Here is a 17,451-nt window from a genome sequence, read left to right as displayed (position 1 = left end):
TTGGAGGGTGAGGAGGCCCTGCAGGATTCTGCTCGGTTCCACCTAGTCTAAATTAATTCATCAATCTGATGACCAATGATAGAGCTCTGGGGAAAAGAATACAGCGCGGATAAATTCTGATGAACGAGAGGGTCAAGAAATACCTGGAGAAAGAGATTCTCACTGAGAGAGGGGAGAATCATTTGCTACAGAATATCTTGGAGGCAAAGACCAGCAGATGTCACCTCACAATGACTCACACATCAGTATGGGAACTGGCATGTTTGGAGGTGGGCAGAAGCTGTGTGATTTTACAAGCACCTTCTAAGTTTTCAGTGATACCTCAAAATTGAACGCCCTAAGGCGTTAGTGGCTCTCGGTGTTTATAGTACAAAAGGATTGCCCAAAGAGCACATTCAAAATGCAGACGCAGAGGGGTGGGATGGCAATTCCCAGAAATCTGCATTTTTAACCAGCAGCTTAGGTGGTCCACAACCTACTTTTTTGAGAAATACTGTCCCGGAGGGTACAGCCATGTTGCTATGCTACTTAAGCCTGATTTTCTGGTGCCGCTTTCCTAAATCAGTGTTCTCAGCCCTGACTGCACGTTAGAATCGTCTGGGGAACTTTAACAGCATTCTGAATGCCAAGGCCCCATCCGCCTGTAGTTCTGCTTATGGGGTGGGTCCAGGCATCAGTGCATTTCAAAAGGTCCCTAGGTGATTCTAATGTACAGTCAGGGCTGAGAATCACAGTCCTAAACCATCGTAAACTGATTGCCTAAGTAAGTGAAGCCAGCTCCCCTCAAGTGCCTAATTTACATGATGATAATTGATGACCAACCTATTTACCTTGGTCTGTCCATGGCTTTCCTGAATCAGAGTCATATTTATCGTTTTGGATGAAGCTGGAAAGGTAGACAGAATATATTACCTGCTAAGCTCATGTCTTCGATTCATCAAATAATTCCTTTTACTCTTCCTCCTGGATTTTATTTGGTTTTGGTTGTCGTTGTTTCATTTTGTTTTGTGTCTCACTTGGGAGGCCTGGAAGAGTAACATTCATCATCATTTAAAACAGGAACTTTCTGGTTTTGATCCATTTCAACACAGCTTCTACAATTCTGGGATTCTGAAGGATCAAACTCTGAAGGATCAGCTTTCATAAAACGAGTAAAGATCTGAAATTGAAATCACAGAAATTTGGAGTTTTTAAAAAAATATTTCACAAGGATGAATGGGCTGGCTTTGCAGAGTGACGCAGTGCAGGGTCTCATCAGAGAACAAACATTTGTGAATTTCAGATATAATTTTATTTACCAAAATCCTACTTTCAGACAACTCTATAAATGTGTGATTCATACATCAATGAGGTGCATCGTTACCAAATGAAATTCTTCCCATGCACAGGCCTTTTCGTTAAATGAAGATTACAGGCTAGCTGTGCTACAGAATACACATCCAGCAGAGGTTTTATTTCACAGACAGTACTCATTTCTATCATCAACCCTCTCAAAATTGGGATATACTAATATATACGATATAAAGCTCCAAATTCTATGTGGGGAAGTTTCTAATTGTTCAGCAAGAAGATTAAGACAGTAGTCTCTGCAGGTTTCAGAGACGGACCTGGGTGTGAGTCTGCTTTTATAAGAAGCTTCAGTTTTGACCTGCGGGGAGAGAGCTGAGACCGCTGAGCAGTTCTCAGTAATTGTGCATTCATATTCATACTCTCGCTGAAGGCGATGACTCACCACGGATTTGCTCGGGCCGCCATGGCCCCCCTTTCATTGTCAGTGACTTAATTCGTTTTCCTGAAACTTCCCCACTTTGACAGATTTTTTTCGATAAGCACCCACGCACACCCAGAGTCTCCAAAGGCTCCTGGGGCCTCGGGACTGGACCACTGAGACCCGACAAGTCAGCCTTGGAGGAAACCCCATGTATGACGCACTTGAGTGTGGGTCTGATCTTGGGGCTGCTGCTATGGAAGCTCCCCAGGACGGCAGCCTGCTACTTACTAACAGACCAACGCTAGCCCCGAACAATTCAGTCTGAAGGCTTACGCGGGAGAGGATGGAGGAATGGTTGGAGGGCAGACAGTCAAGTGGGTCCTCACTGTTCCTGCCAAAAGGAGCTGTGTGGTGACTCCAGGAGGGGACAGCGGAGACGTTCTCTGTGCCAGCCCCACGAAAGGCTGCAACAGTGTGGACGACAAGCTAGAAAGGAGAAACAGAAAAGACAGCAGCTTTTAGTCCTTTCCCCCTATTTCTGGATCCTTGAGTAAATTAACCTCCTTCAGCCTTTCTTCACCTCAAGGTTCACTCCAGGGCTAGATTCTGGGGGCATAAGTGAGGGTCATCTACAACCATACGCTTTTAAAAATTCTCATCAAACATTGGCTTCTCTTGATTGGCCTTGGTCATCTATGATTTGTAAAATCTCACAGGATATTTTCTGACCCTAAGCGATTTGATTTTCTAACAGTTTTTAGCTTTACGTTGGGTCAAAGCAAGTGACTATATAAACAACAGAGTCCTACTGTGTAGCACAGGGAACTATGTTCAATGTCATACGGTAATCCATAATGGAAAAGACTATGAAAAAGAACACATATATGTATAACCGAATCACTTGGCGGTACAGCAGAAATGAACACAACATTGGAAATCAACTGTACTTCGATAAAATTTTTTTTAAAAAAAGCAAGTGAGGGTATGAGACCAGCTTCGTACACAAATAGTCGTGTCATTATCCACCACCAAAATGGATATATGGAAGGATCAATAGCGGTGTTTCTGAAACCTAATTTATTTATGTACTAATAAATGTATTGAATGAATTAGAAGTATATTATAAAATATAAATGTAAATAAATAATAAAACTAATTTTTTTAGTTTACTAAATAAGAGTCCCACTTAGGCCCTCGAGAAAATCTACATCATCAGTAAGGTGTCAGGACTATTTCACTCCAAGTGAAAGCCAACTTTCCCTTAAATGGAAGAGAATTGTTTCTGCTCACCTGTCTGGGAAAGGGACTAAAGAAGTTCCTTGAAACCAAGGAAAAGGTGCAAACACTTTTTTCTCTCTCAAGAATCCCTCTGGGAGCCTGAGATGCAGGATTTGACACTGTTGGATTCATTCCTTCTCTCCTTCCTTCACCTCAGGTTGCCTTGATTTGGCTTCATTTTTTTTGTTTTTACATCTTTATTGGACTATAATTGCTTTACAGTGTTGTGTTTGTTTCTGCTGTACAACAAAGTGAATCAGCTATATGTATACATATATCCCCATATCCCCTCCTTCTTGAGCCTCCCTCCCACCCCTCTAGGTGGTCGCAAAGCACCGAGCTGATCTCCCTGTGCTATGTGGCTGCTTCCCACTAGCTATCTATTTTACATTTGGTAGTGTATATATGTCCACGCCACTCTCTCACTTCGTCCCAGCGTACCCTTCCCCCTCCCCGGGTCCTCAAGTCCATTCCCTAGTATGTCTGTGTCTTTATTTCTGTCTTGCCCCTGGATCTTCATGACCATATATTTTTTAGATTCCATATATATGTGTTAATATACGGTATTTATTTTTCTCTTTCTGACTTACTTCACTCTGTGTGACAGACTCTAGGTCCGTCCACATCACTACAAATGACTCAGTTTCGTTCCTTTCTATGGCTGAGTAATATTCCATTGTATATATGTGCCGCATCTTCTTTATCCATTCATCTGTCGATAGACGTTTTGGTTGCTTCCATGTCCTGGCTATTGTAAATAGTGCTGCCTCATTCTATACCAGACTCTCTCCAGGCATCGGAGAAAATCACTACCCCAGCACTGCGTGATTCCACCCTTCTCTGTGCTTTGGCTTCCTTGTCTTTAAAATGTCGATAGGAGCACCACTGTACTCTTGGCCTTGCTTTGGGATGAAATGTGTTGCTATGTGAATATGCTCAGGACAGCACCTCATACCTCGAAGCTATTCAACTAGCATAATAATAACAGGTGTTATTATCATTACCCTCCCACCTCAGAGTGGAAAGAGGACTTCTGTCATCCAATATCCATAAACCAACCAAGGGCAGGACTCTTACTGACAGCCTAGCACTATGTACGTTCCTGTGAGCAAGAAAATAGGCGACCATGATTGAATAGGCCTGGGCATAGGGCCCCCTCCTTCAGTCAGGGTTTCATGGGTATGTGGGAAACACTTTCAGCCAGAAACCAGAGCTGCCCCCACAACTGCACACAGCAGCCATGCTACCGTGAAATCGTTAGAATCCTGATGCTCTTTCCCATTTGATGCTCACAGCCATTCTGTTTTCCAGATGAAAAACCTGAATGAAAATCATACAGTTTGGGCAAGATACTTCATTTCTTATAGCCTCACTTGCTCATTCAAAAATGGGTATATTGGGGACTTCGCTGGCTGTTCGGTGGTTAAGACTTCGCCTTCCTGGGCTTCCCTGGTGGCGCAATGGTTGAGAGTCCGCCTGCCGATGCAGGGGACATGGGTTTGTGCCCTGGTCCGGGAAGATCCCACATGCCGCGGAGCGGCTGGGCCCATGAGCCATGGCCACTGAGCCTGCGTGTCCGGGGCCTGTGCTCCACAACGGGAGAGGCCACAACAGTGAGAGGCCCGCGTACCGCAAAAAAAACGACTTTGCCTTCCAATTCAGGGAGTGCAGGTTCGATCCCTGGTCGGGGAGCTAAGATTCCACATGCCTCGTGGCCAAAAAACCAAAATATAAAACAGAAGCAATATTGTAACAAATTCAGTAAAGGCTTTAAAAATGGTCCACATCAAAAAAAAATCTTTTAAAAAAAAGGGTGTATTATGAGAACTAAGAAATTTTGTGTGTCCAGCAGGATGCCTGCTACACAGTAGGGCCGCCTCCCCACTCTACCCTCAGCCTCCCACTAAATAAAAGAAGGAGGTGCTTTCTTCCAAGAGGGAAAAGAGCCAGGTTAACAAAATTCTTCTGTCACTAACAGTCATTAAGCCGGTGTTAGAATGTAAACATCTCTAACCAAGAGCACAATTGGCTCTGAAGGTGTGATGCCCCTTTGATGAGACAGTTCAACCTTTCTGGTCCTTGCTACTCTCTTCCCAGGAAAAGAATGACTTGCCCATGTTCCCATGGATAAGATTCTCTTGAACTCTGATAGTCTGATTCTACATTTCTGTGACTGGTAACTTACTTCAGATTGCTTGTTTTCTCTTGCCATCACCCTTAACTCATTCCTTTCTTAAGAGTTTTTTGGTATCGTATTTAGAGAAAATTCATTGAGCATGTTTTCTGTTTGGCTTTCGGCTTGCATTTAATCAGGTATGAATCCCCCTAATGTATTCCTGACTGGTGTGGAGGCTGTTGTCTAGTTAGTTTCTCCTACAGGATCTAAGCTGCTCCCACCCACGACTCCCACAGCTCAAGGTTTTAAATGATTTATTGATATTGGCTGACTCAAGCCGTGCATGCATTCTAACACCTTAGAGCCTGAGCGCCACAGCTTAGACTGAAGACCATCAGGACATTTCGTGAATGGAAATCTGAATTCTGGCACTCGGGCCAGGGACCATGTCCTTTTTGGCCATCAGGTCTTTTGTTGCAACAGGAGGTCATCTCTACCTGTGAAGGCACACAGGAGCACGTCTGTTTTTTTTCTGTCCCTCATGGCACCCCCTAGGGCTCTACTCCTAAGCCCTTTTTGTCAGCGATTTCTACGTTGCCTTTGAGACAAGTTACTCGTCTGAAGATGGGTTGCTTCTCACCTTCCTGTTGACCCAACTCACTTAAGCCATGATTGATCCTCCTGTCTCTGTGTTGGAAGCTTGTTGGCTGGACATAAAACGTTCAATGCAACCAAATTTTCTCCAAGTGAATGTAGGTAATGTAGAATTCCAACCTGCCCTCATGGCTTTTCACAAACGGTTCCTGCTTAGCAAGGTAGCCATAAAAATGAAGGTTCTCCAAAGTCACCTGAAACTTAGGAAAGGGTGAGACTTCTTTCCCTTTATCCTCTAAGTTGAGGATTTAATAACTTGTAGTTATTAAGCAGCCACCAAGTTCAGAGTGTATGTCTAGTTGCTAGGATTGCTGCAAGAGGCTAAAAACCATGGACTCTGCCGCTCAGGGGCTTAAAGTTGAGTTGATAAGACAAAGAAACAGACAACTCCTCATCTTCAGGGACAGCCCAGTCCCACACCAAACTCTCCTGGACACTCTCATTCCACTCTCTGGCAAGATGGTCTTGAGGAGCACGGGTGGTTCCTTGACATTAAAGACGAGAAGCATTCCACAGAGACATGAGGAGGGACTATTTCTCTATTTCTGCAGTCTCACAAAAGATGCTCTTTCCAAATCTCTCCATCCTTATGAGCAAATGCATCTCTCAGCCTACACACTGTTATTGGTACCTTGGAAGGGTTCAAAATGTTCTCCCCTCCAGCAGTCAGAATCTCAGCAGGGAGCAGTTAAATGTCAAAAGGACATTTAAAGAGAATTTAATGAAAAGACTTTATGGAGGTATGGGCAGGATTAAGAGAATCAATAAGGGATATTAACATATTCTGGGACTAGCCATAGCCAGAAGCCATTACCTCTAGACGTAAAAGGACAAGAGGAAGAAGCTGTTTCCGGAACCCAGTAAATGCTATAGCCAGTGGGGTGGGACTGCCATTTAGAAGCTGTGCCCATAGAGAAGGAACGCAGCCTGTTGCCAAACCGGGATACCAAAGAGAGAGAGAAGGAGAAAACAAAACCCTTCTCCTTCTTTTGTAAAGCAGTTTGCAGAACCAGCTTCACGGGCTACAGAGAGGAGCAGGGAAGGGCAGAGAATGGATCTGGGGACAAACAGAGAATACCCAGCACATCCCCTGTACCCCAGATTGGAGCTGCTTCTCACCCATGTTGTGACAATACCTTCTCCAGTAGAATTCTTTTTGGGCTAGAGGGTCACCTGGCAAGCTTTGGCTTGCCACTCTGTGATTATTGATAAAACACTAAGTAACTCTGAAGGCTTTAGGAGGATTGCACTTAAGTACTTGGGCTAATGGTGTATTTCCATTAAGTTCCAAATAAATGTCTTGGTCTCTATGAAGCAATCAAATCTACAGATGGTGACAAAAACGTTAACATATTGAAGTAAATCAGATGCCGTCGATGAAAATCTTTAAGAAGATGGTCGAGGCTTTCTCTTGTAAATTGATTTATCTACCTGTTGATGGATCTGATCATTACTAAGATGCCTATAAGTGTCTAGGAAACTGTACAGTTCTCTCCCAAAGGCATATTTTCAATGGAAATTGGAAACAAAATTCTCCACTTCGAAGAATCCATTGAATTGCTCCACCATTTTCATTTTACATACTTCGGGGTGCTTTTGAGGAATTTTAATTAATAATAATGTTAAATGGAGGATGCCACCCAATCAACAGATTCTGATGCAGCAGCAATATTTCTGAAAAGCCAGGCTTTTATTTATTCTAACCCTCAGAGTTCTAGAGTGGAAAAGTACCCAGAGACAGAGACACAGAGAGATGAGGGCTGACCTCAGAACGTAGTGAGGGTTTTCAGATCTATTGTTGATCCATAACAGCTAAATGGACCCAGAAGTGAGTTACAGAATTGCTATTTAATCTCACTTTCTCTTCCAAGGGGTCATATCCTGACGTTTCACACAAATAATATAATAATAACCATCGTTATGTATTTAGTGCTTGCTATGTGCTAAAGACTATGTTAAAAATTTTACGTACATTAGCTCATAATAATCATTTGAGACAAGGATTATTCTGAACAATTACCCTTAGAAATCCGAGGCACTGCGAGGTTAGTTAACATACCCAAGGATGCAGCTGGTGAGCAGGAGAACTCGAATTTGAACATAGAAATTTAAGTTCTAAAGTCTGTGTTCTTAAATTCACCCTCCGGTTACTCCAAATTGTGTTTGTGTACAGCTCTGGGGATTTCAAAATCTTAATAAAATATTTATAAATGTACTTACCCACCACCGCATTCCTCAAAATTTGTAGCAACTTTATTGCATGTAAATCTCAGAATAGTCCTGTGAGGTAGAGATTATTTTTTCCATATAATCAGGAAACTGAATGACCCAGTGAGGTGCCCAGTCAGAAGACATTAGAGTCAGAACTTGAGTCCAGATGTTCTGATCCCAAATCCCGTCATCATTCTGCTGAAGCACAGTGTCCTCAAGTCACACCCATCAGGAGCATGAACTCCTGACTCTGCAAAGATAAACTGACTCGAGTTGTAATCTAGGCTGCATGACTTATTGGTTCTGTGTTCTCAGCCAGTAATTTACTCTCTAAGCCTCAGTCTCCTTACCTGTAAAATTGGGAATGAAAAAGCCTACCTTAGTAGTTTTACTGACCAGGGTTCTTAGCCTCCTTAATCAATATAAATTGATCAGAGGCCAGACAAGAAATTCAGGCAAGACTTTATCAGGGCCCCTGCTGCAGCAGGAGGGGAGCGAGAGCAAGCAACAGGTCTCCTTGCTTGCTCGCCAAGGCAGCAGGGAGCTGGTTCCTTACATGGGGTGAGGGTAGGGATGTGTCCGTGGGTCGGGTCAGAGGGTGGCTTAGGTGATCTGTCCACGCCTTTGGTGATGTTGAGTGCAGGGGGCACGTGCAGTCCCCCACTTTTGCTCCTGGCTCTTCAGAAGTGGCAGTTGGCTTTTTTTGGTCTTCTTGTATCTTGTTGTCCATAATTTTTCCCCAAACTTGCATGCACATAGTTATTTTTAGTCCCTTATAGTTTCTTTGTATTTTGTAGCTCAAGGAGACGTTTGTCCAGATGCAAGAACTGCAGCAAAGGGTCCCAGGTCCCAGCCTGTTTCAGTAGGATTGCTGTGAGCTTTAAATAAGTTAATTTAAAGGCCAGGACAGTGTCACTCACATATAAAAGTAAAATTTAAGATAGAAATAGTCAATAGAATTAGTCGATATCCAGTTATCCCTCTACAACGTAAGTCAGATAGTCGCTCCTTTACGGGGAACCCTCCCTTGGCCTCCCATGAAATGCAAACTCCTCTCTGGTTCAGTGAGGTCTTTCATGGTCTGACTTTTGTCCACATCTGTCATCATCCTGTCACTCTCTGGCCCTTACTCTCCGAGTCCAGCTGCACCAAACTTTTTTGAGACGCCAGCCTCATGGCCTTTTGCGCTTGCCCTCCCTTTGCCTAGAATGTTCTCCCCCCAGGTCTTCATATGGTGGCCTCCTTCTTGTCCTTAGTATCCCAGCTTGATTATCGCCTCCTGAGAGCACCTCCTGGACAACTCAACCATTCCCTACTCCATTGCTATATGCTGTAAGTTGTTTCCTTTCTAGCATGTATCGTCACCTTTTTGTTTTGTGTTTATTGGCTGGCTCTCCCTAACAGGGTGTTAACTCCAGCCTTGTTCACTGTTGTCTCCCCAACTCATAGAATAGCGAGGCACATAGAATGGCTCAGTGAGTACAGATGATAGATAATCTTACCTAGTTAACTATACTATCACTTCTTGAGATGTTAATCATGATTGGTGATTGTGAGCTTAGCTTACTCTAGCAACTAATTGTGGAGAAAGGATATGTTTCCAGTGTTACGTTAGTAGGGTATAGTTATGATCTCAGTTAACACAGTGGAATTTACGTGCATTTACACATGTTTGGAACAGTAGGGAAAGTATTTGAGTAGCATTTGCCTCTGTCTAACATGCGATATTGTTTAAAGCATGACACGTGGCAGCAGGTATGGATGCTGTGATGTTTGCGGTCATTGTCACCGCCTCACTTTGGGGCCGTTCTCTGCAGAAACAGCCAGTCTGTGCAGGGGTTAATGACAGCTCTAGGGCAGGATCTCAAACACTTACAAGATGTGTCCAGACCCTCCTCCAACAGAAAAAAGTAGAGAGTTCAGGCTTTTACATCACGTACCTGTATTAGAAGGCTGGCCCTGCCACATACCAAGGTGCATAAACTTCTCTGTGCCTCTGTTTCCCTGTGTGTAAACTGGTGGTGATGCTAATACCAGCCTCATAGGATTGCTGAGAGGATGAAATAAATGAGTACATGTAATACCCTTATAAAAGTATAAGTGCTCAATAAACCCATGACCTACTTTTACGTATCCTCCATGAGAGCTGGATGGGACTGGGTTCCTATTTTCTCTCAGGGAGGGCAGACACAAGCAATAAAAAGCAGTATGATAAATTCCAAATTTTCATTATCATTACGAACATCGCATGGAAGCTAGTTTCAGTATTCCCCACTAATGCTGAAGCCAATTTTCCCCTCCTTATATTTTAGAAGAGAGCCATTAATATTTGTTGAGCACCCACAAAGGGCAAGGCTGTATGCTCAGCAGTAGTGACAGAAGACACCCATTTCTAGCAAGGAAAATGTCTCGTAATCTCTTTACTAGCTTCACATCCCTGAATTTCAAAAGCACCAGTAGAAAGGAACACAATGTTCTGCTGTACCCTTCGTCCCCTGGGTCCCAGAATTCAATTAAAATTGTGTTCCATCTTGCCCGATCCAAAGTGTTTTAGGTTAAAGAAGCCTGGAATGCAAGGACCATATCTGTAAAAGCATAACTATTAATGGACCCAGCAAAGCACCATGCAAACAGAGATGCTGAAAAAAGTCCATTTGATGATGAAAGAAAATCAGATAGGTTGATGGTTAAACAGATAGCTACACAGAGCTTTTCAGCAAGTTATTCCTTTATGACTGCAGCCTACAGGACGGTTCATGAAATTTTTTTTTAATCTCGTTATCATTTCAGATTTATTGCCTTCCCTTTCTAGCCACGAGTCTCTCTTAACCACGGTTCTGGCAGAGTCCGTTTTGGCACGTTGCTCTTCGCACATATTCAAAACCCACGGCAAGCTACCCTTTAAAAAGACATTAGCGTGAGTGCCATGGGAAAATATACTCCAAGGTTGTAGATGAATTGATATGATTTCCTTGATTGTATCTTTTTATTTATGAGGCATAGTTTATGAGTGCTGGAGAGCAAACTGCAGTGAATGATGACTAACTACAGCCCAAGTCATAAATCAGGAGCAGTGAAAAAAGAGGTGATTTTGATCGAATCTATTGAATTAGCTGTTGGCCTCAGCCAATACAGGTATCGGAAAGACCTTTTTAATATCTATTTGTCTCTCTTCTGGGAGTGTGATAACAATCTCATTACATGCCCCTAAGAAACAAATAATTTAATTGTTTGCCTGTTAACATGCAACCTATTTACTCTTCTTATTAATTACTGGCATGACCGTTCATGTTGGATTTTTGTTTACTTCTGATGTGAATCGTCACGAAAATATATTCACATTCTCCAGTTTTTATAATGATGTTGCCTCCCTAACGCTGCTTGATATGAAACAATATTGTTGAAATGTCTCTGTTTCATCAAAAATTATCATTATTCCACAAGGAAGTGTGTTTTAGAATAGCACAGAAGTTGCAGAGAACTGAAAAATCCCTCCATGTATTAATCCTCTGAGAGTAGCAGTTATACTGCAACTCATAACAAACAGCCTGGAAGAAAGAGCAAAATCTCAAATTGCTTCAAGGACAAGGATAGCCACTGTCACTTACATTAGGAATCAACAGATTAGAGGGTTTTTGTGAAAGATCACTGGCTGAATTTGGTTATTCCTGTGATCCATTTTTATATGGAATATGATAGCAAATACAAGACCAAATAGACATCAGCTGGATGCTAACAGTATAGAAAGCATCACTAGGTATGGCCTCTTGGTCTTATCAAGACTTGTAGCATTTCCCCAACCAAAAGAATCATAAGGTATTTTTACCATTAAGGACTTTTTTATTCCATGATAAAGGAAAAACACATCAAGAAACCCTGGAAATGTGGAAAGGTACATTAAGAGCTTCTCTTTGCAGTGAGGCTACACTTGGAAAGTATCAGTCCTGGGGAATGTTATTTTAGAAAGCTGTGAGCCATTGAGTGAGACAACGCATTGAAATGAAAACTGCTTTACAGTTAAGTGTGGAAATTGTGCTAAAGCATAACTAGGTCAGTAACATAAGCACCCAATGGGCCACCACTCTAAGAGAATTTCTGAAGCATCTCCCCTTCTGCCATCCTCGGCAGAGTCGTGGGTCCTTCTCTTTCTCTTTCACAAAATTTATTACAAATGCTTCCATTCACAAATCTTGCTTTCCTTCTGGAATAAAATTAGAAGGAGAAATGTTGGATGAGAGGAATTAGGAGCATTTTAGAATGGTTAATAATATTCATCTGGGCTGTAAAGAAAAAATAGACCCAACAAGTTCCAGAAAGATCAATGTTTCAAGAAATTTGCACCTGGAGTGAAAACTAGGCAGCAAATGGTTGTTCTCCAAAGCTAGTGAACTCTGGTTCTGCTTGGAACTGTGGCCACTGTAATAAACTTGGTGGTGATCATTGCAATTGTAACATATGCAACCAGATACATGCTGTGTGCTTATTTGAATGGCTGAAGGTAATGACGAAAGTAATGCAAAGTACAACTCTAAATAGACAACACATGAACAGAAATTGAAAAATGTATGGTGCCTAGATTTGTGTACCTGGTTCTATAGAGAAGAGCTCTCTCTGTTTCTCAAATAAGACTGGGCACAAGAATCACTTGGAAATCTGTTAAAAAGGCAGGTTCTGAGATCTTTTCACTATAAATTATCTTACAAGAACGCAAGATGATTTTGATGATTGTAGCCAAGGAACACATTTTGACAAAGACTCCTCTGAAGGAAGATTTCTAAGAGGCAGTTTTCAACAGAGGACAAACAACTGAGCCCATTGTTTCCACAGCAATGAGATCTGGGCAGCGTGGTGACAGATGCTGACATCTCATGTAATTAAAACTTTATAAAGCAAACTACAGTGATTAGACCTGGGGGATGGGGAGGGGAGCGGAGTAAATAAAAGAACAATTTTATTTTTTAATGGAAAACAGCATAAAGATGGTAATAGTCACTAGTTAGATATCAAAAATTAGATTGAAAACAAATAGATCTATTCTTTCACTAGTCAGTTATAGAATTTATGGTTAGATCATTTTAGTTATTTACAATGTATTCAGATAGTTAACCTGTGTTTTCCATGACATCTTCTTACATTGTAACTCCTTTCGCTGTTTCATCCAAAACGTTAGAGAGGAAAACACCCCAACTTGGCCAGTCCTAACTTGTTCTCATTTTTAACAGCTCTGCATTGGGAAGTTCCTAACTCTTATGTGTGTGTGTGTGTGTGTGTGTGTGTGTGTGTGTACACACACATGTGCAAGTGTTCATTAAACCCAAATAATAAGTTACTTTAGTGGAAATTTTAATCATCTAATTTTTTTATTATAAAAAATATGTTCAATTCCACTAATGCTGTGGGGTTAAGGATATTCTGAATAAACGAAAGATAAAAGTATCCTTACTTTTTTTTCTCTTGGCCATGGAATTCATAAGCTGTACTTCGGTTTCCAGCTCTTAAAATATCCCTTCTTTTTTGTGAGTAGCTCACACACTGTTTATATACTCAATGATGATGTGAGGGAATCTTGGGATACAAACCAGATGGATTGGCTTATCAGTTAGCTAACAAGTAGATAGATAGGCGATAGATGATAGATAGATAGATAGATAGATAGATAGATAGAATAGATTGAGATAGACAAAGTAGGCAACTCTACGTCTGTTCTCAAGATATTTAATTTCTTGATTCGTTAAATATAAAAGATCAGGGCATATTACTCAAATTTTCCCACTCAAGATCTCTGCTTTTTCTTTCTCTACCATATAAAGATGGACCCAAATCTTGGGGCCATTATTTCTCAGTAGAAATAAATCATAAGCATAATCTGTTAGTATTTTTATCCTGAACCTGGAACTAGACTTTAGTTCCTTTATCTTTTTTAAATAAATTTATTTATTTTATTTTATCGTTTTACTCTATTCTTTTTGGCTGCGTTGGGTCTTCGTTGCTGCACGTGGCTTTCTCTAGTTGCGGCGAGCGGGGGCTGCTCTTCGTTGTGGCACGCGGGCTTCTCATTGCTGTGGCTTCTGTTGTTGCGGAGCACGGGCTCTCGGCGCGCGGGCTTCAGTAGTTGTGGCTCGTGGGCTATAGAGCGTAGTCTCAGTAGTTGTGGCGCACGGGCTTAGTTGCTCCACGGCATGTGGGATCTTCCCGGACCAGGGCTTGAACCCGAGTCCCCGGAATTGGCAGGCGGATTCTTAACCACTGAGCCACCAGGAAAACCCTAGTTCCTTTATCTCTTGTTTAGCTGGGCATAGACAAAAATCTACAGCGATTTTTGGATAAAGGACTTTTTACCTCGAGAGAGAGAGACAGAGAGAGAAAGAAAGAATATCACTGACAGTTTCTTTTTGACTTTTCTTCTGGTGGTTTGGTATAAGATACAATGCCTTGTTGGTGCAAGATTTGTGAAATCCATAATGCTTCCTTAGCACAGCTTTCTCTTCATTGTAACAGCTTTCATTTCCAGAGGAGCTCATGTAAATAGGCTGCTCCTGCTTTGCATAAGCATGTTGATTTATATGAATGCTATTTTGATCTCAAATTGATTGAATACTAAAAAGAAAGACTAGGAAAAAAGCACTGTATTATGAAGGTCTCCTGTCAAAGACAAAAGACGCTAGATCCTACATACATTTCCACTTACGGATGGGGAATTCTGTATTGCCTAGGTTTTAGAAGAGAATATTTCTAAAGATCCATAGCAAAATACCACACTATTGAGATGCAAGTATTTTAAAATACCATGGATTAAATTACGTTTTGGAACTAGGACTCCTCCACCCCCGTTTGCCCAAGTAGCGCAGAAAGGCATGAGGTCTAGTCCCATCTGCCAACAGCAGCATTAAAAAGCCTTAATAGATGGGATGCTCAGTAATTAATTGGCAACTTGCTGAATTTTTGTCAAGCCCAGTTGCACTTTCCTCCTTGTGTTCTCTATCCTTTGTGGCCCCCACTAAAATTCTGTATACCCTTAAATCACCAACCAACCAAAGCCCTTCTCTTGGCAAAGAATTTGATTTCAATATGTGCACCTTATTTTGCATCCCTTTCTCAAGAATATTTTCCTTTCAATCTTTGTTACTCATTGTGTAATCAAAAATACTCCCCTTACCCCACTGCAAGACATTCACAGTAACAGAGGTTGGTCTGGAGCAGACTGGGGAGTCCACGACTCGTTCTCATCAGCCCTGAAATCTGACCTCCTCACCAATTACCTCCTATAGCTACCCTCCCTGTTGTAAGACTGACCATGGCCATTCCAGAGCGGATGCTAAGAGCAGCTACAGTTGTGTTCTGCCCTGTACTCTGGTTTCCATGGAGTCTAGCTTTCCCATTGCTAAGACAGTTTCCTGGGCCTATCAAAACAAACCTCTATCATTCGAGACAACCTGGGCATGTCTATTTACCCTTGCAAGCTAAGAGACTTTACCCAATCCAGAATTGCAGGTAGGTAATTGTCTATAGAAAAGTCATTTAATATTCATGATCCTGAGTATCTTATTTATGTGTATGGATGACATACAGAATCAAAAGCACAGTTTACTGGGAAGAGCAATAAAGTTTATTGGCGAGTAGAATTCTAGTTTCAGCTCTAGTGACTTCTGTCACCTTGAACAAGAGTCACATTTCAGAGCCTTGATTTCCTCATCTGTAAAAGGGGCTAATAATACATTCTCCAGCCACCTTACGAGGTTGTGTTGTGAGGACCAAGTCAGCGAACGTTTCTTAAAGTGCTTTGTAAAGTATAGAATTTATACAGATGTTAGTGGTTATTATGCAAACTATGAGAGAAATGGATCAGAGCTCTGAAAAGAACAGGTTCTGCTTTGTCAGTAGGTTCGTAACCTCTTTTTAAAATGTGGCATGTATGTCAACTATTTCTCAATAAAACCGGGGAAAAAAACGGGGTTTCTGACAATCCTATCAGCAAGAGGCTGGAGATTTGCCTTTGACAGCAATCCAAGAGCAATTCAACATCAGAAATTTTACTTTTACAAAGAAATCTGCAAAAAAAAAAAAAAGTACAGAAACACTGATAGAAGTTAGCCTAAGTACTGAAAATCTCTCCAATATTTATTTATTCTCTTAAAATTATTATTGATACGAAAGCAAAATAAACAAAAATGAAACTGAACTCTCACTGCAAAGTATTCTCCTACAGTGTTTTCTAAATATCTCGTATTTTGAACATTCCGCGTGCTCTTTTAACACCGCACACCTAGAACGTGTGTACTATAGAATCAAACAAGTTTTCCAGACTTGTCTTTAAAAGCTCAGAACAAATTTATATATATATATATATATATATATATACACACACACCTATATAATTATGTAAAACATGTATATATCATATAATGGTATATATTATAATTATTATCTATAGCGTATATATTGTATATATTGTAATATTTGTGTGTGTGTGTTTACATATATAAATACACAGAGACACCAAATGAGGGAACAATTTCCTGAGGTCAGACTTGCACAACATGAAAGCTTACTAAGGAAGACTCCTAAACGTGCAGACAGTCTGCTCGGATTGCCGTTTAGATCTATCATCCTGATTGATCACTGTGTGGTTGGCTATTATTGGGCCTAATTTAACCCTATCCACTCACACATCCATCTACTCTGTCTATTGTACCTGACATTCTACAAATCACTTACTCATGCAAATGATGACCTAAGGCAACCTCTTAGGATATTCGTGTTTAATTATACAAATGGTGCTTGATAAATAAGATTACACCTCCTTCCATATGTTTATTCCCTCCTTGATGAAAGGAAAATTCAATTTTCATGCAGATTGGGTGGGGCCGGGGTTTAAGAATTGCTGAGTTTTATGGAGTCTGCAGATCTATCCAGTTTGCAGAAGCTGACAAAATCACTCCACACCCCGCACAGAGATGAGCAGTTTTTCATTAGGTTTAAATCAGCCATCAGCCAGCTTGCTTCAGAAATCGGGACTCTAATAGGACCCCCTCTGTGTTCACAGGGTCAAAGGCTAAAAAACGGGAAGGACCCGCCCTCCTTTGCAATTACAAAGTTGCAAGATGCAAGTTTATCTCATTCTGTTGTTTTCAGTTGCTCTGAGTTGCCAACTTCTCTGCAGCCTGAAGTTTTCTGGCTTTTGACTGGTCTTACTGATTTCTTTTTGAGGTCTGGGCTGTGAATTCAGCAGGAAAAGCCTCCAGTAGCTGGACGCGGTGTAGAACTGGGCCCGCCCCCCCGGAAGGTCTCAGGGCCCCCAAGTTCCATGCGGTCTCTGCCACCCAAGCAGTGGTCAACATCAGCGCCCCGCAGAAGCCCAACGGGATTGTCAGTCTCTACAGATTGTTCTCCAACGATACCAGCGGGGCCCAGACGGTGGTGAGCAGCAGCATTCTGATCGGTTTATTTAAAACAAATCATAGGGGCTTCCCTTCCCTTCCCT

At 41.6% G+C, this 17,451-nt stretch overlaps 1 protein-coding gene across 1 annotated transcript in view; it reads left to right on the top strand.

Moving 5' to 3' along the window:
- Positions 1 to 17,451, top strand: part of USH2A (usherin) — a 788,115-nt gene that overhangs the window by 720,176 nt on the left and 50,488 nt on the right. The window contains exon 64 of the mRNA XM_029229459.1: positions 17,178 to 17,387. Coding sequence (XP_029085292.1) covers positions 17,178 to 17,387 — 210 coding nt within the window. The remainder of the gene's footprint in view (positions 1 to 17,177; positions 17,388 to 17,451) is intronic.

Source organism: Monodon monoceros, unplaced genomic scaffold (genome assembly GCF_005190385.1).
Source record: "Monodon monoceros isolate NGI ecotype Baffin Bay Population unplaced genomic scaffold, NGI_Narwhal_1 Super_Scaffold_18, whole genome shotgun sequence".
NCBI classification, from domain to species: Eukaryota; Metazoa; Chordata; class Mammalia; order Artiodactyla; family Monodontidae; genus Monodon; species Monodon monoceros.
Note: the sequence above shows the minus strand (reverse complement) of the source record. Positions and strands in the feature narration are given on the sequence as shown.